The 25,170-nt window shown below is 39.4% G+C and overlaps 1 protein-coding gene across 1 annotated transcript in view; it reads right to left on the reverse strand.

Moving 5' to 3' along the window:
* Positions 1-25,170, reverse strand: part of PLPPR5 (phospholipid phosphatase related 5) — a 126,124-nt gene that overhangs the window by 39,631 nt on the left and 61,323 nt on the right. The window contains exon 4 of the mRNA XM_055339342.1: positions 4,190-4,366. Coding sequence (XP_055195317.1) covers positions 4,190-4,366 — 177 coding nt within the window. The remainder of the gene's footprint in view (positions 1-4,189; positions 4,367-25,170) is intronic.

A 25,170-nucleotide genomic window follows, 5' to 3' on the forward strand; every position in this document is an offset into this window, starting at 1 on the left:
TCTCAAGTGCAAAAAGGATCTGAATAGTCATCAAAGGTGAGGACCATGATCTCCAGAGCCTTCTCTGCACCACACACTCAACTGTACCTACAGTGTATGAGATTTCATTTAACCCTCAAAAGAGCTTTGGGAATAACATAGTTCCTCCATTCATTCATTCATGCATCAAATATTTCCTGAGAACCCCCTATCTACCAGACCCTGTACTGTGTACTGGGAATACACAGTGAGGAAAACAAATAAGCGCCTTCTCCACGCGCAGCTTACATTCTAGTGGGTTTGACAGCAAAAACAAAACAAAAACAAAAACAAAACTATTATATGTGGCATATTAAAAATTGAAATATGCTATGGATAAAAGTGAACAGGAAAGGAGGAAAGGATTCCTTGGAGAGGGAAAGCCATTTTAAATACAATTCTATGTTAGAAAAAATGAGGAGCCAAGTGACCTGTTCAAGGTCACATATGTACCATATGGCAAAAGCAGGATTCAAACCTAGGTTCACATGGCTCCCAAACCCCTGTTTTTCTCTGTAAAAAAATATACGGAGGAACTGGCATTCTCACTGGGTCAAACATAAAGGCGACACAGAACCTGTCTGCAAGGCAAAGGAAGCTGAGTGGATACATAATACAGGATTTCACTGCAAGGAGGGAAAAAAAAAAACTGGGCTGTGAAGAGTGCAGCCAGATTACTGATGATCCCAGAAGCCCAGTGGGACATATCTGAGTTTAATGCAGCAGGAATGAGGTTTGTTTTGTTTTGTTTTGTCTTGTTATTAGCAACAGCTTATGTTCTAAAGAAGAGAGGCAGAACGGGAGGTATTTGGAGAGTCTGAGATGAGGAGCCAGTTAGGAACCTAGAGATAGAAGACAGCGAAGAAGCACTAATCTCGAAAATCGAGTATAGTCTCACAGTATACAATTTGGTCAGAATGGCCAAGACATAAAATGTGAAGGAGACATTTTATAGTGGAAATAAACTGGGACCAGATGACTCACTGGGTGAGTCGAGAAGAATGAGTCAAAGGCAGACACTAGACATTGGGCCCGGGTGACTGGGGGATGTGGATGCCTTTAACCAAGACATAGAGTCTTGGAGTAGGTTAGTGCTCATTTTATTCTGGAACCATTTCAGAGTTCTGCACACACTGCAAGATAACTGGAGACACCCCAGGATGATGTTGCGAGCCAGAGCTGTAGTCGCTGCTCAAAATAAATGTTCTATTTGCCCAAATGAGAAGCCCGGGAATCATCACGGATTGCTCCCTCTCATTCGCCTCCATCATCCCCAGTGCGCCATCAAGCTCCAAACCTTCTGTTTCACAAACCTCCCAGATAGCCTCCCTTCTTTCTGTGCCCATGAGGACTGACTGGTGCCATCTTATTTCCCTGCTTCTGCACAACTTGCCTCCCCTACCCTCACCTGGAGTTTTACTTTTCCAGCAAAACTAGTTTCAAAATGCAAACTGTATCGGACAGAAGGAGCTGAAAGGAAGCAAACTATCAATTATGGAACTTATTTCAGTCATTCATGTGGCCATTTGTTGAACATACACCATCCCGTTTCAACTTTTATGTCCTTATAAGCTTTAAGGAGGCTGTCATTAGCCTCATTTAAAGAGGAAAAACCCGAGGCTCGGAAAGGTAAATTGGCAATGGCACAAACTGAGTGAATAAAGAAGCTGAGATTCAACCAGCTTTAACTCACTTGAACTCTGACAGTGGCTCTCAGATCATCCACATTCAAAAGAAAAAAGCCCAGATTATTCTAACGTACAAGGCCATACAGAATAAATACCCCTGTGTTTTTTTTTATTTCCCACTCTTGTCACTCACGTTGGATGACTGGTACCACTTCCAGGATGTCACTTCCTCTCGTGTGAATGCTGTGCCCAGGCCTATAATATACTGAAGGCACCATAAAGGCCTATCTTATGAAGCATTTTTTAAAGATTTTATTTATGTATTCAGGAGAGACACAGAAAGAGGCAGAGACATAGGCAGAGGGAGAAGCAGGCTCCCTGCAGGGAGCCTGATGCAGGACTCGATCCCAGTACCCTGGGATCACAACCTGAGCCAAAGGCAGACGCTCAACCACTGAACCACCCAGGTGTCCCTCTTACGAAGCATTTTATGTTGCTTCTGAGCACTGTGCTCCTTGCCCCTCATTCCTTATGCCCCAGCTTTGACCTCCCTGCTTTGCAAACATTTCAAGTTTATGTATCCCAACCCCTTTCGGACTGTCCCTAATCCCAACAGAAATCTCTTTAGTTTAGGAACTAATATCATTACATTTTAGAGTTTGTAAAACTCTTTGTGTCTATTTTGTGATCTATTCAAGTAGATGGACTCTATCTTTTTTCATGTATTTATCCCAGCACTAAGCACAGTGCCTGGATCATAATAGGGCTTCAGTAAATGTTTATGTTTTAAAGGAAGGGAGTAAGGGAATATTTGAGGGAATAACCCCTATTAGTGTCTAACCCGTGAACCAGACTGTAACTCTCACAGGACAGACATCATGTTCATCTGAGCCTCCTTGCATCCCCAGCTCTGGGCACAGTGCCTGGCACCTGTAGGCACTCATGCTCAGAAACGACTGTGGATGAATGTCTGTTTTAGTTATTACAGTTAAAGCATTATTTTCATGTGAGCTTTGATTAAGGTCATTTACCAGGTGTGTGGGAATGTCTGAAGGGCTGCTGTGGAATGTTTTGAATATGTACAGTCAGAGAGGCTTGAGCCCAAGAGGGATCCAGAGTCCAACCCATTCGCCACATGGTTTTCAGATAAGGAAGTGACAAGGAAGATACTAGGGTTTTGGATTTGGTCTTTCAAGGTCTCAAGATGTTCACTGGAAGTGAAGGAAAGTTGGCAACAGCCATGGGAAGATAAGCAGGTAGACTGATGAGATGCCTTTGAAGATGCTCTAGACCCATGGAGATGAAAGACAGCCACATCTGACACTAGTGCTTTGACATTTTAACTTTTGGAAGTTCTTTTCTTAGTGTTTATGTAGGATATTTGTCTTGTTTTGTTTTATTTTAAATGTTTCAATCTGTTTCATTTGTGGTGAGTGAAAGGAAGGAAAAGGCTCTGGCCCAGGTCAGGGCCCCAGGCTTTCTGGGGTCATAAGATATCTCTGGGAGAGAGATTAGAATGGGCCTATGTTTCCCAGGCTCCTGGAGAATCAGAGGGGGGACATCAGGAAGAAAAGCAGCACAGAACTTGGGGCAGGGACAGGTCCTACTCACCACTCTAACACAGGACGGTCTACAGAAAATAGCCTATTTAAAATGCCTGGCACACAAATCATTAGCTGGAAAGGTTCATATGAGTTTTTGCTTACTGGTTATGAACTAGGGAAAGGAGCTGAAGAAGGGAAGTTAAGCGTGAGAAGCAATTTAAATGTAATCAAAATGGAAATAAAGTGTTTTTTCCCTTTATAATGTGTCAATGCAAAAAATATGTTTTGATTTATAGCCTACACATTTTCCATCTGGGTTAAATGTTATATACTCATAATGGATTGATTTTTTTTTAAAGCCAGACTAAAATAAATTTTCCAACAACCAAAACCTGTAGTAATACTCCAAGGAGGTTTTATAAAAAGAAGAGAGATGGCATGCTTACTTCACTAGAAATCACTACGGATGCTCTTCACGACTTGGCAAATTCTGATGTGAGATGGTATTATCTTGGAAATCATCCATGCATTTTTAGTTGCTGAAGGGAACCAACCAATCTCTCAAATGAGGTTTACCTATTAGCAGGCGCTGTAACATGGCAGTTCATGGAGAGTACTATGCTGAGGCCTTGGGGGTACTCTGGGATGCTCTAGATACTCTGGGATAGGAAGTGACCTGAGGAAATTCTTAAAATATCCAAGCAACCCATTCTTAAAAACTATCCAAGAAGGACTGAGTGTTTTTAGCTCTGTTCCATTTAATACGAAAATATTTGGTTCACCTTTAAGTGTAGAGTTTATACATTTTCTTCCTCAAATTTGACTTTAGGCAGAACAAATGAGGAAGGAGGAAGAAATGAATGACTTAAAATATACATCTTATCATTTGATACACCACATGCAGAGACACCTGCATGTGAGTCACCCTTTTTTTTTTCTTGTAGGTGATTATGGATATTAATTAAAAATACAGTGAAATCCAAGTAAGTTTGTACTTACCAGAAATACTGCTATAGATATTCCAACCAGAAAGCCTGCTATCACATCTGACCAATGATTTCGGTATTCTGCTACTCTGTTGAGTCCAGTAAGAAAGGCCAAGCACATTAAGCCCAAACATAAAACGGGTTTAGCAAGTCTTGTTCCTTTGGCTTTGATTGTGTTGGTAATGTACATCTGAAACATTAAATGAAAAACATAACATTTCATGAAGGTATTTTCTTAATATATATCCAATATATTTGCATATATGTACACATATATATTTATAGACATAGCTATGCATACAGAGTTCAAAGAATTAGTCCTAGTTATGAATTTTTTGAAGTAACTTTTTTGTAAGTTTAAGAATTTAAGAAATTAAGAATGGTAATTATTTAATTTTACTTACCTGATATTTACTAATGGCCAATTCTTCTGTAATATGAATTACCTAGAAGCACTGAATACTGACATTCCAAGTGATTTTGTTTTTAACTAGTGAAACTATTAACATTTAACTATTAATGTACCTATTGTTTTTTCTGAATTGACATCTTAGATCACTACTGTTAGAAAGCACAAACTGATGAAGGAATGTTTTTAATGCTTACACTTTTGTATGCCACATTGGAAGGACATATAATTGATAGGTTAGAATGTATGACTGTAGCTATAAAAAATAAGATATAGTTGATTTTCACTAAATAGAAAGTACTTTGAAAAAGGAATTTGAGGTTCACTGCAGTGACAGGGTTTGCTTTCATGTTGTTATCAGATACTGTGAAAATTACTTTGTTTTTATTAAATTTTATCTATCAGCCAGAATTAGGACAACAAAAAAAACTTAATTACATTCACGGTAAATGTCTCCTTAAAACAAACAAGACAATGAATAGATACCTACATTGCTGGTGTTTTCACATACGCTAATGAAGAACACATAGTGCCAACTGATTGCACTAAATGAAATGTCCTCATGTTTAGAGGCATCACACTCAAGAATAATTTATTTGGTCTTTCTTCCACTCTGATTTATTCTATCGCTCAGTTGCCGATGATTTAAACCTTGTGTTAATACATAAGCAAAGCTGTGGACTGCAAGGGGAGTGTGTCGGTTAATATTTCAAGTCATTAGTAAAGTAATTATAAAGGAAATGGCTTTGACAGTACAATACGTTTTTATGGTATTAATGTCAGTGGGTACCTAACACTGATGACATACTCAGAAAAAAACTTAGACATACATTTAATCACTTGCCTATTGTCCTGCATTGAATAATTAAAAAAATATATTTCCCTAAGAGATTAAACCAAAAATCAGCACTTAAGGTTTTCCTTCACAGCAGCCATTTCAGAATGTGATGAAATTCAGTAATTATCTTCCCCCCCCTTTTTTTCCTGGGCAAAGTTTGCAGCCCTGTTAGCTGCCAGAAGAGGCTGCATGAATATTTAAACAGCCCATGTGATACAAGGCTTCTATCTATCCGAGTTCTAGCCCTTTGCCATCTCTCTCAGGTCCCAATATTCTAGAGGAAAAAAAAAAAAAAGCTGAATTGTTTCATCTTCGGCTTGTGACCTTCGGAGCTGAGTCTGTGTATTCTAAGACCGTGCATGGAAGAGCTGAATAATTTCAGTGACGAAGGATAAGTATACATGAGGGGGAAACAAGAAGAGATGAGAGAGAGAAAATGATGTTTCTGCCATTCTGAGAGAATGTGTTAAAGAGCTCTGCCCACACGAATAACAAGGCTGGGATATCACACCACTTCAGGTTGCCAGTGATGCATCTAATGGAGTAATTCTTTATTTGACTAGTGCACACGAATAGGGAGTGAAATTTGGGCTGCTGGTGAGATTTCCTTTAACACAGCTATAAGGTCAATTAATTCTTTTTTTACTTTTGTATTTCTTCACATCTGTCCAGGACTCTAAACATATGCTGTCCTTATTAAGACAAAAATAAATGTGGAATGATAATTGAATAGTATTAATATTGCTAATATTCATTATAGCTATGATTTAATGAGTGATCGCTGTTCAAGGCAATGTTCTAAGTATCTTAGATTATCTTATTAAATTCTCAAAATACCCATAGAAGTCAGATCTCATCATACTTTCATTTTATTGATGAAAAAATTGAATCAAGATAAAGCTTATGAAGAAAATACAATTTGGCTATTGGGGGTGGCACTGCTGAGAATGGAGAGGTGCAAATGAGAAGTAAAGCACCTCTTACTCTTTCTTCTTTCTTTACTGATTTCTTGCATGGAGGAAATGGCCAATGAGAGTGATACAAAAGAGTTGAAATCAAAGAGAGGAAAAAGAAAGTTACTGTAGTATCCTAGAGTGAGGCTATATCTCAACTCTGCTGTTAGAGAGAAATAAGAAGTAATGTGAGTATGGCCTATGTGGAAAACCTACTACAGAATCTATCTGGTTTTGGAAAGCACTGTCTTCCCCCTCATCCTCAAAGACCATCTCAGATACCTGTCCAAGTTATGTAGGCTTAGAGTGATCTATTAGCTTTGGTGATGACTGTGAAGTTTCTTTTTGAATGTTTGCTCTACTTGCTCTAATGACTCAAGCATTGGTTGTAAGGAGTCTAAAGATATAGTCCGTCCACAAAGACAACTCATGAAAAATAGCCTGGAATTTGGCTTTTCCTCCACCAGATCCCCACTTACTAGCCAGACCCAGAAAAGAAGATTGAATTTTAAGGGTTTATGGAAAAAAGGGTGACATTTGTACAAATACATTTAACTTTAAGGCGGATCATAGTAGTGCTTTATAATACACGGATTTTTCTGGAGCATGATCAGTTGGCATGGATGTCACAAAAGAAAAATTAGAGAGTTTTCACTTATATTCGACAACTCTTTGGTACTTTATGAATATAAGTGCCTTTTAACCAGTCTAATTGTGTTATCCTTGCAGAAAGTCTATTATTCCTAATTTGCAGAAGAGGAAATTATGGCATAAGAATCTATTAAGCAAGTTGGATGCAGTACAGAAATTGATTATTTATGCTCTCTTGGTTTTTAATTCACTTATAAAACCATCTAGGTTAACCAGATGTCAAAATGTAGCTAAAATAAAACAAACAGAAGAGGGTATGGTTTGAGCAAAATGATACCCACTCAGTCCTCAAGGGTCACTGGATGCTCACTACCTTACAGACCCTCTCATTATTTAACCTCTTATTATTAGCAGTCTTTGTTCATCCATTCCATGAGTATTTATCAGCATAAAGATGCAGAATCCAAAGCTGATCATTTATTGTCCGCTAACAGTCTGGCATATATTCTTCTACACTTTCCTCCTCACTTATACAAATATATACAACAACTGACACATATATAAAGAGGTTTTGCTTACTTGTTTGCTTTTACTAAAATGTAATCACAATGCCCATGTTATCCAGAAATGTGAATTGACCCACTTGTGATAATAAACATCCATCTGTTGGGTAACTTGAGAAAGCACCATATGATTTTAAAGTACTATTATATACGTAAATAAAAATAAAAACAGACAAACATTTGTGTTTGTTAAGCACTTACTATACACCTGAAACTGTTTCTTCAAGAGGAGACATCTAAGGTGAGATCCAGAAAGATGAGTATGCGAGTTCCCAGGGAAGAGGAAGGGGTGGAGGAATGACCATTGAATTTTGTCAAATGCTTTTCCTGCAGCTACTGAGATGATTATATTGGTTTTTGCTTTTGCCACACAAATTTTCTGGCATATGTATTTGTTTACTTACTATTGTCTTTCTCCTCCTTGTCTATCTCATACTGCCTGGAGCAAGACCCAGTACAGGCCAGGCACCTATGATAGGAAGAATACAACACCCTAAAGATGCCCACATACTCATCCTATGAAACAGAGGAAGGGAGCCACAAGCCAAGGAATTCAGACAGACCCTAGAAGTTGAGAAAAATCAAAGAATGAATTCTCTCCTAGAGCCTCCAGAAGGAGTGCGATTGGGCTCGACCTTTGACTTTTTTTTTATTTTTAAGATTTTGTTTACTTATTTGACAGAGAGAGAGCACGCGTGCATGCGTGCATAAGCAGGCGGTGGTAGGGCAGGCAGAGGGAAAGCAGCGGGCTCCCCATGGAGCAGGGAGCCCATGCGGGGCTTGATCCCAGGACCCCGGGATCACGACCCAAGCTGAAGGCAGCTGCTTAACCGACTGAGCCACCCAGGTGCCCCTCAACCCTTGATTTTATCCCTGTGAAACTCATGCTGAATTTCAGAATAGCAGAACTGCAAGATAATAAATTTGGGTTATTTTAAGTCACTAAGTTTGTGATAATCTGTCATGGTGTCAAAAGAGAACTACTACAGTCAATCAATATCTGCTCAGTGTGTGAATAATGAAATGTACTGGGATTTGTAAAACTGGTCCGAAGGAAGAGATAACTGTAGCCTAGTGATTAGCTCATCCACTTTGCAGCCAATAAGATCTAGTTTAATTCCTAGCTCTGCCACTCATGTAGACAAGTTATAAGCATGGCCCATGGTGAATGCCTAGTACCTGCAGGGGTTAAGTCAGGGCCAGGCTGAAGAACACAGCAAGCCCAGGACCTACTGCGCTGCCTGATTGTGAAGGTGGTGCCTGGTGAGTTGGGATCATTAAGTTAATGGTGGCATCGTGGCACAGCATGTGGATAAATTGGTTCCTTCTCTTGTTTTTATGCTTCTTTCACCTTTTCCTTATGCTATTTTGCAGTTTTTTTCTTTCTTCCAAGTTATCTTTCTAAAGACAGCCACTTATTGTTTATTTGTAGGTGGTTACCACCTACTCTTATCCTTTGCCCCCTCCTTCCTATAGATGAACTGACCTAAATTCCACCCATCAGGATAGAAGCAACTCAGTGGCCAGATCCCTCAGCAACATGACACTCTAGTGCTTCTGACATACTCTAGTCCTCCTCCCAGAATGTAGAGCCCAATATTAAGCCCGCCAGTGCACACATCCTCTGACCAGCCCAGAGTACAATTATAACTTTTTTGGATTGCACCCAATCCAAAAGACCATGCATGAGTCTTCCTACTCATGAATCTGTCTTTTGTAATTAGGTTAGGATTGGATCATCTTTAAACTGATTTCCATGTTTTGACTATTTTGAATAATATAATCTAAAAAAGGAATCTGTTTTGGGGGTTTTATTTTTTAGTACCTACATAGCACTACTGGTCAGGGTGTTTGTGATTTCTTTCATGGGCTGATGCTCTAGCAGGTTCCCCTATTTTGGACTCCTGGGATTATTAAAAAAAATCGAATTTCTTGTTCTCAAAATATTTCACCCTATCAGGACCATTCTGAACTTTTTAAAAAATTTATTTATTTATTTATTTATTTATTTATTTATTTATTTATTTATTTATTTATTTATGAGAGAGAGAGAGAGAGAGAGAGAGAAAGGCAGAGACACAGCAGGAGGGAGAAGTAGGCTCCATCAGGGAGCCCGACGTGGGACTCGATCCCGGGACTCCAGAATCGCACCCTGGGCCAAAGGCAGGCACCAAACCGCTGAGCCACCCAGGGATCCCTCATTCCGAACTTTTGTGATGACATTTATCATATTAGTTCTTTCTCTGAGCTTCTCGTTAGCTCTATATAGATCACCACTAACAAGACAGCATCAAAGACAGAACCTTATGGCACTCCACTAGAGATTTATTTGCAAGTTGGTATGGAGACACTGAGCACCATCTTTTAGGTTCATTTATTAAGCTAGACACACTATGTCCTGAAAGTCTTACTGTTGTATCCATACTTATCCACATTCATAAATTCGCCAAACAACAATAAGATATCTGATAGGGTATGTAACAGAATGGTGATGGGAGGTAATGTAGTAGAGGGAAGATCATAGACTTTGTGCCAGACAGATTTGTGTTCACATAATTCAGACCTTTCAGGGCTGTGATGGGGGAATGCAATAAACAGTAGTATATTGAAGCCATAAATTTTATATACCGCAATCTAGGTCATATAAAGCATGCAGCTACTTTATTTTCCATAATGATCTAAACCTCATCATGAGCATCCATCCAAGACTGAATAGGGATGGAACAGGGGAGGGAGGAATGTTTAATAAACCCTCAGTTGTTCTCAGTTTTCCATTCTTTGCTTTCTGGCAAAAATGGTACTGGGGTCCAGCTGGAGGTCTGCAAGACTACGCGGCCCAAGTGGGGCGGCAACTTCAGAGCAGCCACAGGGCTGTCCTACAGAATGGCCTCTTCATCTCTGCTGGTTTCCACTGCCCCGTGCTTCTCTTTCTTGGTCTCCACTGAGTGCTCTACTGACAATCACTGCTAAAGTCCTTGTGAACCCATGCTGACTTGTTCCATCTAGGCTCACATGCTATAAAAATCCTCTGAATCTCCAGCACATCTTCCTTCTAGCCCCAGGTGGGCTGCTGTCATCCCTAGCTCTGGTGTGCGTCATACATCTTTCTGCTGCCTGCCCTACCTGCTCTAGGGGTGCAATTAAGTTGAGTTCTTCCTGTTTCAAGCCAGAAACAAGGAATAAGCCCCTCTATTTTCTGTTTTCAACTTTTCTAGATTTTCTATTATCTGGTGACCAATTTCCTTCTCAGTTTCTAACCCAAGGGCACTCCCTCAAAATGATCACCACATCTGCCATCCTGCCCTTTGCTCTCTTCCAATCTTGTCACTTTCTAGGCCCAGAAATGCACCTTCTCTTCCCCTAGGTTGATGGTACCTCCTTTCATATGATATCCAGTGTTCTCTCTATTACTGGCTCATGATACTCAGAACTTCAAATTTTGCTTTTGGTATGTAAAGGTAGTTTGGGAATTTAGAAATTCCTGTTCTCTTTGGACAAAGATTTGATTATTTTTAAGATTTTTTAAAAATTTATTTATTCATGAGAGACATACACAGAGAGAGGCAGAGACACAGGCAGAAGGAAAATCAGGCTCCATGCAGGGATCCTGACGTGGGACTCAATCCTGGGACTCTGGGATCACGCCCTGAGCCAAAGGCAGCCGCTGAACTGCTGAGCCACCTAGGCGTCCAAAGATTTGATTATTAACACTAAATAATATCTTCCATTTTGACTGATATTGGCTCATCTCTTTCCTATATCCCCCAGATTTACTGAGGTATAACTTGCAAACAAAAAATATATATACTTAATGTATATAACTTGATTTTTGATATATATATATACACATTATCAAATAACCACAATTAAACTAATTAATGTATCCATTATCTTACAGAGTTACCATTTTGTGTGCATGTATGTAGTGAGAACATTTAGGACCTACCTGCCCTCCTAACAAATTTTAAGTATACAATACTGTATTAACTATAATCACACTGCTGAGCATTAAATCTCCGTGTGGTACATATACTACATATACAATGGAATATACTCTGCCTTAAAAAAAAAAGAAAAGAAAATGCTACCATTTGGGGGATAAGCCTGAAAGACATTATGCTAAGTAAAATATCTGGGTGCAGATACACAAATACTGCATGACCTCTCTACACGGAATCTAAAATAGTCAAACTCCCAGGAGCAAAGAATAGAGTGGTGGTTGCCAGGAATTGAGGGAAGAGGGATAAGGAGATGTCAGCCTTTCTCTTATGGCCTATTCTTCTCTAAGGCACTGAATAAAAGATGAGAAATCCTAGAGCTATGTTGTCTAATATGGTAGCCACTAGCTAGTGTAGCAAGAGAGCATTTGAAATGTAGTTAATGGAATCAAGGGACAATTTTAAATTTTAGTTAAATTGAGCTAATTTAAATTTCAAAATTAGAATGTGATTTCATTATTAGAAATATTTTAATATGTTTAGAAAAAATTGGGTATATGGATCTAGGTTTTACACTGTAAATTTTATGAAATCTACATACAGATAAAGTATTTCAAATGAAAGTTTATTATTTATTTTTTTATTTTTTTTATTTTTATTTTTTATTTTTTATTTATTTTTAAATTTTTATTTACTTAGGATAGTAACAGAGAGAGAGAGAGAGGCAGAGACACAGGCAGAGGGAGAAGCAGGCTCCATGCACCGGGAGCCCGATGTGGGATTCGATCCCGGGTCTCCAGGATCGCGCCCTGGGCCAAAGGCAGGCGCCAAACCGCTGCGCCACCCAAGGATCCCTCAAATGAAAATTTAGTGTCTGAGCTGAAGTGTACTGCAAGTGTCAAATAAATATACACTGGATTTCAAAAACTTTGCCAAAAAAGGAATGCAAAATATCTCATTAATGATTTTTATGTTGATGCATGTCAAAATAGTAATATTTCAGATGTACTCAGTTTAAAGTATATTTTAAAATTAATCTCACTTTAAAAAAAAACTCTTATTGTGATTACTAAAAAAATTAAATATCATATATATGGTTCATTTTATGTTCCTACTGGATAATCTAAATAATCTATTGGAGAATGCTGACCTAAATAAGATCATCATGATTCAAGGGGAATGAACATTATATCAGTTAATTATAAAAAAAAGATTATATGCATTTCATCATTTATTGCTATTTTGTTATTTAATTATTTTATTAGTTGGAGTTGGACACTGAGCCTAAAACCATTTTTTAGGGCACCTGTGCTTTATGAGACTATAGTTATCTGTATCTTTTTACCTATATTTATCTTTTACATATATTCATATATTACAGTTTAAATAACACATAATGTGATTTAGTGATATTCGGATATTGTTTGAATTTTCAGAGTCACAGTTATCCTATTTTTTTCAGATTCTAATTATCATAACATCCACTTTTAAATATTTGACTTCATCAAAGTTAATCAACTGTTTTGTATTTTACTGATACCCTTTAGGAACTTGAGAGATTCCATATTTAGTTAGCGTAAACCAGGAGGTAAAACTCAACATTATGAATTTAATATTCTGGGTTAAAACATCAATCTACTTTTGGATAATTCTGTGACTTTAGATAAATTAACTTCTCTAGGTCATACTTTTATATTATTTGCAAAATGAAAATGACAATAATAGTTTGTGGTATTTAGCCCAGAAATTGCAAAAGGAATGCAAGTTTTGGCACCATGAAGATTTTTGTTTATTTTGTGACTGGAATCCACCTAAAGGATTCAAAAGATATTATTTAGATTAAAACTATATATTTACTGGGAGAAATAATAAAATCAATTTGCCTAGCAAATGGGCATGGGGATAAAGGTCCTTAAACATATTGTAGTTGAAAAATGAAGAGTAGTCATCCATTTCCTTACAATATACTTAGTGGGTACCTAACAAAAGATTACATAATCATGAACACCAAATTTATCATGTAGTTGATGTCCTTGAATGGGCAACAGTAGGGAGTCACAAATGTGATGTGAGTAACAACACCCTCAGTGTTCAGGACCAGCTGGTACGTGCAGTTAAGATCTGAATATGCTCAGTGACTCAGCTGCCCCCAGCACAATGGCCAATTGATGGTTTGGTTGTAAATAACAACTCCTTCATCACTGGCACATTTACCTTATCCCTGAAGAGCAGCCGTGGCTGATTTAACATGGAGACCATTTCTCTCCAGTATGACCCCCTGATAAATAGATTGTATGCATGGTGCTTCATCTATCAGCTAGAAAAAAACAAAACACTCCTATTTGACATTTCCTATGTCATCTATAAAATCAAGAACCACACATATTAACCATTTAGCATTTGTTTGCCAAACACCATATAAAAAGTAAGAGAATATTTAGATAAAGATAGGCTGCTGTCTTGTTTCTGATTTTAATACAAGGAAAAGGAAGCTATACATGGGGGGAGGAGTTACATGCAGGCAAAAGGTATTTGATTCCTATAATTTAAGAATTTTGTCATTTCTAAGATTTTAAGTTTGCCTACTAGCAAATAAGGAACTCAAATTAATATGTTAAAAGATGGATCTGGAGATCTTTAAATACTACACAAATGTGCATTTGACTGCTAGATGAATTTAGGGATCAGTTTTAGTTTAACTTAAAGGCAAATGAAGAAAATACAACCCAAATAGCTATTAAAATATGCAAGTTCAATGTCAGGGACGAGAAATCAATGGTAAAATGGTGAAAGCATATCTCAAATATCTCTAGCTTAATCCACCAAACTGATTTTGTAAATAAATCTTAGGATTTACATTTTCTCTCAGACTTTCTTCAGTTAAGGGAAGAAACTATAATTAATGAGTATGTGATTATTCGCAGACATGATCTCTGTATGATGTGCACTTTATATCTCCATATAACATATAGAATCAGAAACATTTTAAATATTAAGAAGTGGATTCACATCTTGAGAGACTGTTAAATTATAAATAACAGGAAAAGACTCATAACTTAAAAAGATAAATGTTCTATCACAATGAGGAAAAGAAATGTGTGCTACAAGGCATGCACACATACACAAGAGTCTCGTAGTAGTCACCGTGGCCATATGTGAATTGACATTATATATATAGGTTTGCAGCCAGCAGCAAAGTACTTTATCAATTTTGTGCTAATTTCAATAAACATCATAAATATTAACCACAGCTTGACATTGCAAGATATATGTCAGGATTGAACCATGTGCTACTAGGCTATCGCTGACCTCATGCTTAACGCTTGTCTGTGGCTAAATCACAGGGGAGATTTCGTGGTTGGTCACCCAGGGGTCTCAGGAGGTACCTTCTTTTCCCCTCTCTCAAGGTTAAAGATTTCCCTCCCCTGCTCCCTCAATTTTTATTTAACTTAGAGCTGCCTAGATTCACCCCCACTATACCCTACCCGGATTTTCAGCTTTCACCTCACTACCCCTCAAGACACAGAAGGAAAGTGGAAAGCATGAGCCCCCATGTCCAGCCACTCTTCTCCCACACCCTCCAGCTTCTACCCCTCACCACCAGACATTCTGGGTTGGGGGTAACCAAGTTATCAGATGTCAAAAGATCCCTCGATCCTGGGTGCCTGCCCTGCATCTCAAATCACATTCTCAGCCTTGGTCCCAGTTGTTTGGGGAGAATGATCTCATTTTGCTACCCAGCATTTGGTTACATGATAAGTACTGGAAAAATACATCATTTTTTTGTTATTGAAACAATATATTTTTTTCTTTTTTGCTAGCTTATGAGGGAAAGAAATAGCTTTTCTTCTTTGTCACCTCAGTGGCCAGCATGACTCACTCTCAATAATTAGTTAATCATAATGAAAGTTAAAATTTACTGAAATGTCTACTGTGCATCAAAGACTGTGCCAAGTGCTGTACATGTATCAATTATGTAGCCCAAATAATCCCATGGTGTTGGTACTTAACAGGAGGGGCAAGTAAGCCACAGAAAAGTTAAGTAACTCGCCCATGGACTTAGACCTACTCGTGATGAAGCAGGGATCCAAACTCAAGCAGCTTAACTATGAAGTCCAAGCTCTGACTACCCCAAGGCTGTATGAATAGAGAGGTCTCTGCCTCAGTCTGTGGGGGATGGGCAGGGCTCAAGGAGATCTTTCAACAGAGGTGAGAGCTCATACAATGGAGACAGTGGAGGAATTGAAAATAACTCCAAGTGTCAGACAGAAAGCTCTGTGGGTGGGGCTGGGGGTGAGCCCTGGGAGGTATCTGCCCAGAGGGGAGTGGCAGAAAATTAAAATAAAGAGGTTAAGAGGGGCCAGGTTACCAAAGGATTTGTAGGTCAAGTAAGGGAGTTTGGATTTTTAGTAAAAGAAAAATGGAGAGCCATGATGGGGACAGGAAGAAACGACAGGAGCAGATTCGAGTTTTAAAGTGTCACTTTGGCTGAAGTGGTTCCAGGTGTTGGATCATCATGTCCTGAACTGCAATTATGAACAGATTAGATAAATATTTAGGAAGCTGAATTGGTAAAACTCATTGGTTAATTAGATATGTGTGTGTGTGTGTGTGTGTGTGTGCGCGCGCGCGCGCGCGTGCATTTGAGTGGATGAGTTTGAACTGAGTGGAGATTGGTGGGCATGGAAAGTAAGGTGAGTGAAGAGCAAGGCATAAGTAGTCCCAAGCCTCAACAGCTGACAGAAAAGTTTCTAGTGAGGAAATCTCAATTCCCACCTGGAGGGATAATGATGTTCACATATGCACCAAGAATCGAATGTTTTACCTGTTTTCTCATGGAAACCTTGTCTCCAGGGTAGTCCTGCAGCACTTTTCGTACTCTATGGTAAGCACGTTAATGAATTAAACTGGCTTCTGAAGGCTGACCTAGGTACCCAAACTCCATGTTTGACATGGCCGCCAACTTGCACGGCAGCACAGGGGCTGAGAACATAAGAAGAGTTTGGAATACAGGAAGCCCTGCATGAATGAATGGATGAACTTACTACTTTTGAAACTAGGCTTGTGTCATATTATACTGAAACATCTAACTAAAACAAAAATATATATACAAAACTTATGGCAAATTCCACAATTATTCCATAAATAATCTGTGACTTTCTTTCCCTAGGTGTTACTTGAGCTATATTTGAAGTGTGTTGTAGACTTTTATATTTCAGAAATTATGTCTAAGAAGGTATTTTCCAGAATTCTATTGGTTTTCTGAAAAATTAATGGCTGTGGTAAAAGAATCTCCTTTCTTTCCTATCTTCACCTTACAGGAAGCTTCTGCACTTGGTGGCCACAGTGAGAGGATCATGCCTCGAGTGGACTCAGAGCATCCAACTTCTAGGCCTAACCTTCCAGTAGATTGGGGATATGACATTAGTGAGTTACCTACTGTCTCTGAGCCTTAGTTTCATCATTGGTCAAATGTGAAAAGTGTCAATGAAATCCTTTATGTGAACTACTGAGTTATGAAATATTCCAGAATTCAGAATATTTTCAGATTTTAGAAAGGTAAAGTGATGCATATACTTCTCATTACAGGACACTCCAATGGGGTCAGATGCCATGCCCCACAATGAAACATATTCACATTTCTACATTTAAATATATAGATATTCACAGCAAGAAGAATAAATAAGAATAAAAGTAGCTTCACATTAATACACTGAATTAATTCAGGGAATATCAGGTTTGTCATTAAAAAGGCTCGAGTCTGATCACCAGTTCCAACGGAGGTGGGGAGTGGGCAGGGGAATTCACCCATCCCAATAAAAAGAATTCTCAGACACCAAGTGTTGTAAATTTCAACTCAATTTTGACACTATCTACCCAGAGATAGCACTAGATTTCATAAATTAAGGGCTCAGCCACCCCCCCCCCCAAAAAAGGGCTCAGTCCTACAAGACTGCCTCTCCCTGCCACTTGAGGACATGAATTACAAACCAAGTTTATGACCTGTGCTTCTGACCTACTGGGGGCAGACTGGAGGTTCCAATGACCCTCCTCCTTGGGTTTGATTAATTTGCTAGAGTGGCTCCCAGAACTCACAGAAACCTTACACTTGCTAGACCACTGATTTATTATAAAAGGATATAATAGCCAGATGTAAGAGATGCACAGGGTAAGGCATAAGAAAGGGCATGGAGCTTCCATTTTCTCTTCTGGTGAACCTCTCTCCCCAGATCTCCATGTGTTCATCAATCAGAAAGCTCTCTGAACCCCATCCTCTTGGGTTTTTAATGTAAGCTTCATTACATAGGCATGGACGATTAAATCATTGGCCATGGCAATAATAGGACCTCCAGCCCCTCTGAGAGTTTTAACCCTTTGCTCTCCTAGCAGCCAGCCCTTGTCCTTAGGTTACCTAGGGCTTTCCAAAAGTCAGTTTATTAACATAACAAAGACACATTTATCACTCTTGTCACAAGAAATTCCAAGGGTTTTCAGAGCTGTGGGACAGGAACTATGGATGAAGACCAAATACATATGTGCTATAAATCACAAAATCACAGTCACCCAAAAAGCTAACAAAATAAAAAATGACTTTGTTTTTATAGTTTTGTTTTTGTTCTGGAGATTTCAGAACTGATGATAAAGGATTGTGAAATTGGGGTATCTGGGTGTCTCAGTCGGCTGTTAGAGTCCTGATTTTGGCTCAGGTCATGATCTAAAGGTCACAGGATGGAGCCCCACGTGGGACTCTGTGCTCAGCATGAAGTCTGTTTGAGATTCTCTCTCTCTCTCTCCTTCTGATTCTCTTTCCCCGCAGCATGCATGCTTTCCCAAATAAATAAATAAATAAGTCTTAAAAAAAAAAAAAAAAAAGGACCATGAGATTGTGAGGTATTTTGAAGACCAGAATCAGATGCATGATACTACAAATGGCCAAGGCAGAGATGAGGAAATGAGCTTCACGTAGCCAAAGCCTGGGCTCCAACTTTTTGGTAATTCCAACTATGGCAGTTGGAAGTGCTGTGACTAAATATGGAAGAGTTCCCATCAGCTTTGAAAAATGAGTAAGTCCTAAAAATACACTGACCATTCAAATAATGGAAATATATTGGGTGCCTGAGGAAGGCCTTTCATTGTAAAGGGCTGGCCAGAGTTGGGGGTGCATTATGATGCATGCAGTGAAGTGAGCAATGGGTACAGAGTAAGGCTTGATCTCAGAAGAGTGAACAGATTAGACCTGGATCAAGTTCAAGAATTATGTTGAGAAACCTAACATGGCCTTAAAAGCTAAGTGAAGGAATATGTTACTCAACCTGAGGAGAGAAGATACGTATCACAGATGCTTAAGGTGCTAGAGGAAGATGTGCCTGGTGGGTGGTACCGCAGAGGCAACAGGGGAAGAAGGAAGACAGAGGGCAGAGATGCTTAGCTCTCACTACTTCAGTGGAATCAGGGACATAAAGTTGGAGAAACGAAATATGAGAATCTGACCATACTCAGGGGATAAACCTCAGTGGGAACATGAGAGACAGGAGATTATTTCACAGGCATGATTCAACTCTTTTGGTTTGCTGGGGCTTGGAGCTTGGGTGGCAAAATGACAGATGAGGAGATAGAGGAAGGAGTGGGCATGTAGGCAGGGGTGTACTTATAGATGGACAGGAGCTGCTGTCTGGCAAGCATATTATCCCCCAGGGCAAATATGGCAGAGAAGGGAAGACAGGCTCTATTTTCTAGACAGGCATAAAAGAGTTCCTAGAAAATGATTAAAAACACACTATGTGCTAGAAAAAGTTATGAAGTAAAAGTTCAAAAATGATGTAAGGCCTCAAGAGAAGGAAAGAGATGTGGATGGAATTCATACCTTTATTCCTTTTCTTCTTTAAAGATTTTATTAAAAAAAAGGATTTTATGTATTCATTTAAGAGATAGAGGGGGGAGGGAAGGGGCTGAGAGAGCGGGACAAGCAGACTCCATGGTGAGCACAGAGCTATCTGTGGGGCTCAATCCCATGTCCTGAGGTCACAAGTTGAGCTGAAATCAGGAGTCAGACGATCAACCGACTGAGCCATCCAGGCAACTCCTCCCTTATTCATTTTCAATTAACATTTATTGTGCCTTCACTGTCCTGGACAATGTGTTGGGCTAGAGATACAGAGATAGGGAAGTCTTTCATTTCTGACCTCAAGAAACTTAGTATAAGAAAAAAAGAGAGACATGTAAAAATATCATTATAATACGAGTCAGTAGTAAGAATAATAGATGTAAAAAAAAGAATAATTGATGTATGGGATACAGGGGCACAAATCACAGAAAGAATGAACAGAAAATAGAAGTTGAATTGATCAATAGATTTTTCTAGGTCCTGACTATAAAATAACATGTAAGACCTTTTGCTTGCCTTGAGTAAAATTGAAGCAACAACCCAGACATGTGGAGAGAGCCAGGCAGTTTCCCATGGGGATTTTTTTTTATAAGATTGAAAAATAGGAGACAGGAGAAGAAAGCAGAGGAAGAGAACATAAGGCAGAGAAAGAGAGAGGATACCTTATACAAAGAGAAGGTTCCAAGTCCCTTTACCTGAAGGGTAAGACAAGCCAAGATGACCAACTAGAGAAAAAGCCAACAGTAGAGGTGACTGAGGTAAATGGCCTCAGCCTTATGTTGAGAAGACAATGAAGGAGAGGGACCAAGGCCGACAGAAGAGAACATGTGCCTTCCAGAGTGGGAAGTCATGCTCAGCGCCAACCAGTTATTGTCGTTGGGGAACATAAGTCCAGGGCTACCACAACACTAGTGTTTCAAAAATAAGTAGATATATTATTCTGATATGAAATTCTCCAGTTAAAACCTTGGGGGAGTAACTGCATTTTTAAAAATACGCTAGACAGATAAAAACACATCTGTTAATTGATTTAGTCATCGGCCGCTAGTTCACATTCCTAAATGGGAAATCAAGAGTACGGAAAGCTCGGAGTGGGGGCAAGTCGTGAAGTAACTCCACTGCATTCAGAATAAAGGACCAACTTTTACTGATGTGTAAGGCCCCCTCCAACATGACTTTTTCTTGTTGCTCCAGCCTCATCTTCTCATTCCTTTCCCAGAGGCTATGCTTTAGCCATGCTAAACTGCTTGTAATCCTCACTCTGTTCTCTACTGTCCCATCTCTCTCAAGTCCTTGTAGTAGGTTGAATAGTGACCCCTAAAAAAATATGTTCAAGTCCTAATCCCTGGAACCTGTGAATGTTACCTTATTTAGAAAACAGGGTATTTGCAGATGTTATTAAGTCAAGAGTCTCGGGATAAGACAAGTGTCTTCTTGAGAGGAGCAGACATAGGCAGAGACGGGATGCCCACAGGAAAAGGCCGCGTGAAGGTGGAGGTAGAGATGAAAGGTATGCTGCCACAAACCAATGAAAAGCTAGAGCCATCAGAAACTAAAAGATGCAAGGAAGAATTCTCCCCTAGAGACATCAAAGGGAGCATGTCCCTGCTACCATCTTATTTCAGATTTCTGGTTTCCAGAACTGTGAGCGTATGTATTTCTGTTGTTTAAAACCCTCCAGTTTGCGGCAATTTACTATGGCCGTCATAAGAAACTAATACACTCAACCACCTACCATCCTTGCCTGGCTCTCTTTCACTGAGAAATCACTTCTGTTTCCTGGAAAACCTTCTGGACAAGTGCCCTATGTCCATTTCTATGAAAGCACTTAGGACACATTTTATTGGTAGTGTGAGGTACTGTGTTGGTTATGGACTGAACTATGTTCCCTCAAAATTTTTATGTTGAAGCCCTAACCGCCAATGTGATGATGTTTAGAAATAGGGCCTTTAGGGCAATAACTACGATTAAATGAGATCATAAAGATGGGGTCCTAGCTGATAGGATTGGTGTTCTTATGAGAAGAGGAAGAGACACTAGAGAGCTCTCTTTCCACACAGCACAGAGCAAAGACCATAGGAGGACACAGAAAGGGGGTAGTTGTCTACATCCTAAAAAGAGAAGCTTCATCAGTGACCAACACTGGTGGCACCTTGGTCTTGCACTTTTTGCCTCTAGAATTCAGAGAAAATAAGTTTCTGCTATTTAAGCCGCCAAATCTGTAGTACTTTGTTATGGAAGCCCTAGCAGATTAATATATCTCTTCACCTCCCGGACACATCTAAGTGTTACGCATGTATCCTAAGATCAGAGGCTGAGGGTCGTTGTCTCTGAATCTTCAAAATATCGTAGGTGCCCAAATGGACTGATACATAATTGAATGAGTTGCTATTTTCAATGTTTCAGAATTAAACCAGCTCATCATTGTCTGATTTAAATTTCTTCTTTAAAATGTGGTACACACACTCTAAATTGAGATAAAAATGGAGTGAATCATGATTCTTTTATTTTGAGCCCTTTTAGACATTTCTTATCAGACACTAAGATAATTGATGACACTGACAATTAGTGAAAAACTCAATCTAGGTCTGTGAATTAAAGGAAAAGATAAAGATCACAGCTAAAAAAAATTCCTGAGAATTGTGTCACCACCAGGTCAATATAAGTCAATGTTGTGATATGTCTGATAAAACAACAAAGCAGACAACAAATCAAGCCAAATAAAGAAAACTTAATGTGATCTTATGTTTATTAGTGCTGTGTCAATTTTTGAAGTGTCTGTGTAAATATTAGATCTCTGATACCCTTTAATAATTATATTTGTAAAATATTTTACGGTCATGGAATTACATAATTAGAAGAAAATCCAGATGCTTCCAAACTATATTTCATGAATTCTTAGGAAATTCACAGAAGAATTTTTAGGGCATTTATGAGAAAGAAAGTGGGGAAGGAGGGTGGATTATATGATTATATGTTACCAGGACTGGTGATCTAATTTGCAGAGTCCAGTGCAAAATGCAAATGTGAAGTGCCTTGTTGAGATATCATTAAGTATCTCAAGATCGTGACAGCAGAGCATTAAACCAAGTGTGGGGCCCTCCGGAGCATGGGGCTTGTGTGACAACAGAGGTTATACACCCGTGAAACTGGCTCTACATGTTATGATTCCCAGTTTGGAAAGTTACTTGGAAAATCACTTAAAGAATGAGTGGATTATGGTGGGCAAGAAGACAGGGTATTAGGAAAATTTTACTGATAATCCAAGCAAGTGATGATGAGGGTCTGAACCAAGTTTGTAGAACTGGGAGTGAAGTGTTAACATGCTGAAGTAATACCTCCTTTGACTGTCTACTTTGGCTATGTAATTTCCCCTGCTTTATTTATATTCACAAATGACTCCAAAGCTATAATCTTAACACTGCAGAGCTCCAAGAAATGGAAGTACCCAATAAGAAAACTTTATGGAATCAGAAAAATCAATTATAGACTGAGTTAAAAGGCCCTGTGACTCTATGTTAAAAAATGGCCCAGATGAATTAGTGGGTAGCATTGTAAGTAAGTTAAACATAAAAGCAATGAACGTATGAGAGCACTTAAATACAAGAAGTATGTCTGATTTACGTGCGGTGGCTCCCTTTAGTGTCTCTTATCTGATGAATGTCCTGAAATTTGTGGCTCACTCTAGGAAGCCAGCAGTGCTAGAACACGGCATTATGCCATTGCCATGAGAGCAGCAAGGGACCACGATGGGAATCAAAACTGCTCCTGGGAAACTAGAGAGACATGAGCGGTGCAGAACCAAGGTTAAGAGACCTGAAGTTCTGCACTGTCAGCGCTCCAGGGCATGTACTTTAGTTACTGGGAGGCAGTCGGAAGGCGGTGGTTTAGAGCACACTGAAGAGGCATTCTGGATTCGGATACTGACTCCAGCATACACTAGCTGTGTGACTCTGGGCAAGTTATTAAATTTCTCTGAGCTTCAGTTTTCTCATCTTTAATCTGCAAACTCTAATAGTACCCATGGCATACAAGTGTGAGGACTGAACAAGAAAATCTGTGTAAGGTACTTAGCACAGTACCAGCACACATAGCAAAAGGATGTTACTTATTCAGACAGCAGTTGTTAGCTGTTCACGCAAATACAGGCTCCCTTTTTAAGGGAAAATAAGAGTCAAACGGGTCTTCAGTTTTAGGGTTTTTTAGAGTGCATGAGGACTATTCTAGAGTTGGCCGCTGGAGGGTCCAAAGGGGTGCTGTGCAGGATGGTGAGAACGTAGCCAGGAGCAGCCACAGACGCAGCTAAGGACAGGGACCTCACCAGCCAGCATCTCTGTGAATCTAATCCAGCTGTCTCCATGTCCACGGGCAGTTATGGTTAACTGGGATCATTTATAGGTGTGCAGCAGGGCCTGTCCATCCTCAGGATGTGCCGAGATCCCATTCAGGCATCTTCTCCAGTTACCAGACTGATGAAAGGTTTTCCCAGTTGAAGTTAGAGTGGCAAAGAGCCTTGGTGAGATGGCTTGTGGGCTTGATATAAATGCCAAGCAGTATCCCCATTTCTCTCTTGGCTCTAATAAAATTGCCATAGAAAATGCAGAAGCTTAATTTATTTAAGGAATTGACCCCATTTATCAGAGGAATCGATCCAGTGCTTTGAGTAGGCACAGCCTCTCAGTCTGAGTATCATTTTCTGCATCACTATACTTTGAGATTATAGATTCATCAGGGGACAAGGCTAGGCATCTATTTAAATCTCCTGGTTACAAAATATGAGCATTTAAGATACGGCTGTAGTTGTTTGAACCAATCAACACACTTTTCTATGTCTGTATTATATTCATGCTACTGTGGACATTGTGGTACTTATTATAAAGAAATGGTCTCTAATCTCAGGGAATCTATACTCTACTAGAGGCAGAAATATGTAAATAATAAAACAAGGAGGCTGATCTATTTTAAATGCAGCATTACTAAGGTCTTTCCAGATTAGAACAGAGGCAGTGGCACACTAGGGGCAGGGCAGTAGCAGCAGTCTGCCCCAGGTGCAAGCAATAAGGGGATGCAATAATAAACCCTACTGAATGTCTCTCTGCTCTTTATTATTGCCAGGCGATTATGAACAGTGTTAGGAATAACATGCTCCTGCCCCCCAGAATCTTTTGTTGATGCAGTTGATAGTCTCCTTCAAAGATGGCTGCAACGGTCTCCCAACCCCTGGCTCCCTTGCCTCTTCCCTAGAAAGAGGTGAAGTTAAATTCTCCTCCCTTTGAATCTGGGCAGTCTTGTGACTTGCTTGTCACCAATAAAAGACAGCAGATGTGACACTATGAACTCATAAAAGCCCATTAACTTCTGTCTAGTTCTCTGGAACACTTGTGCTTAGAGTATTGTAAGAAACCAGATCACCTGGGGCTGCTATGCTGAGAGGAAGCCAAGACACATGGAAAGGCCATGTGCTGGCAGCCCTAACCTTCAAGTCCCAGCCCAGATGCAGACACATGAATGAGCAGTCTTCCAGATGACTCCGTGCCTCAGGTATCAAGACATACTTTGAGTTAGCCTTTGAGTCTTCCCAATTGCATCCATAACATCATGGAGCAGATATCAGATATCAGACCTGCAGTCTGTGAGCACAGTAGAGTGTCTTATGTCACCAAGTTTGGAGTGATTTGTTATGGAACAACAGTAAGTGGAACATTGGTCTAAGCTAAAATAATCACTGCAGTTACTGTTGAATGTTAATAACATAGATGTAAACTTTAAATCAGCACATTTTATTACATAATCTCTAATAAATATTATTTTATTGTG

Source organism: Nyctereutes procyonoides, unplaced genomic scaffold, assembly GCF_905146905.1.
Source record: "Nyctereutes procyonoides isolate TBG_1078 unplaced genomic scaffold, NYPRO_anot_genome, whole genome shotgun sequence".
Classification (NCBI taxonomy): Eukaryota; Metazoa; Chordata; class Mammalia; order Carnivora; family Canidae; genus Nyctereutes; species Nyctereutes procyonoides.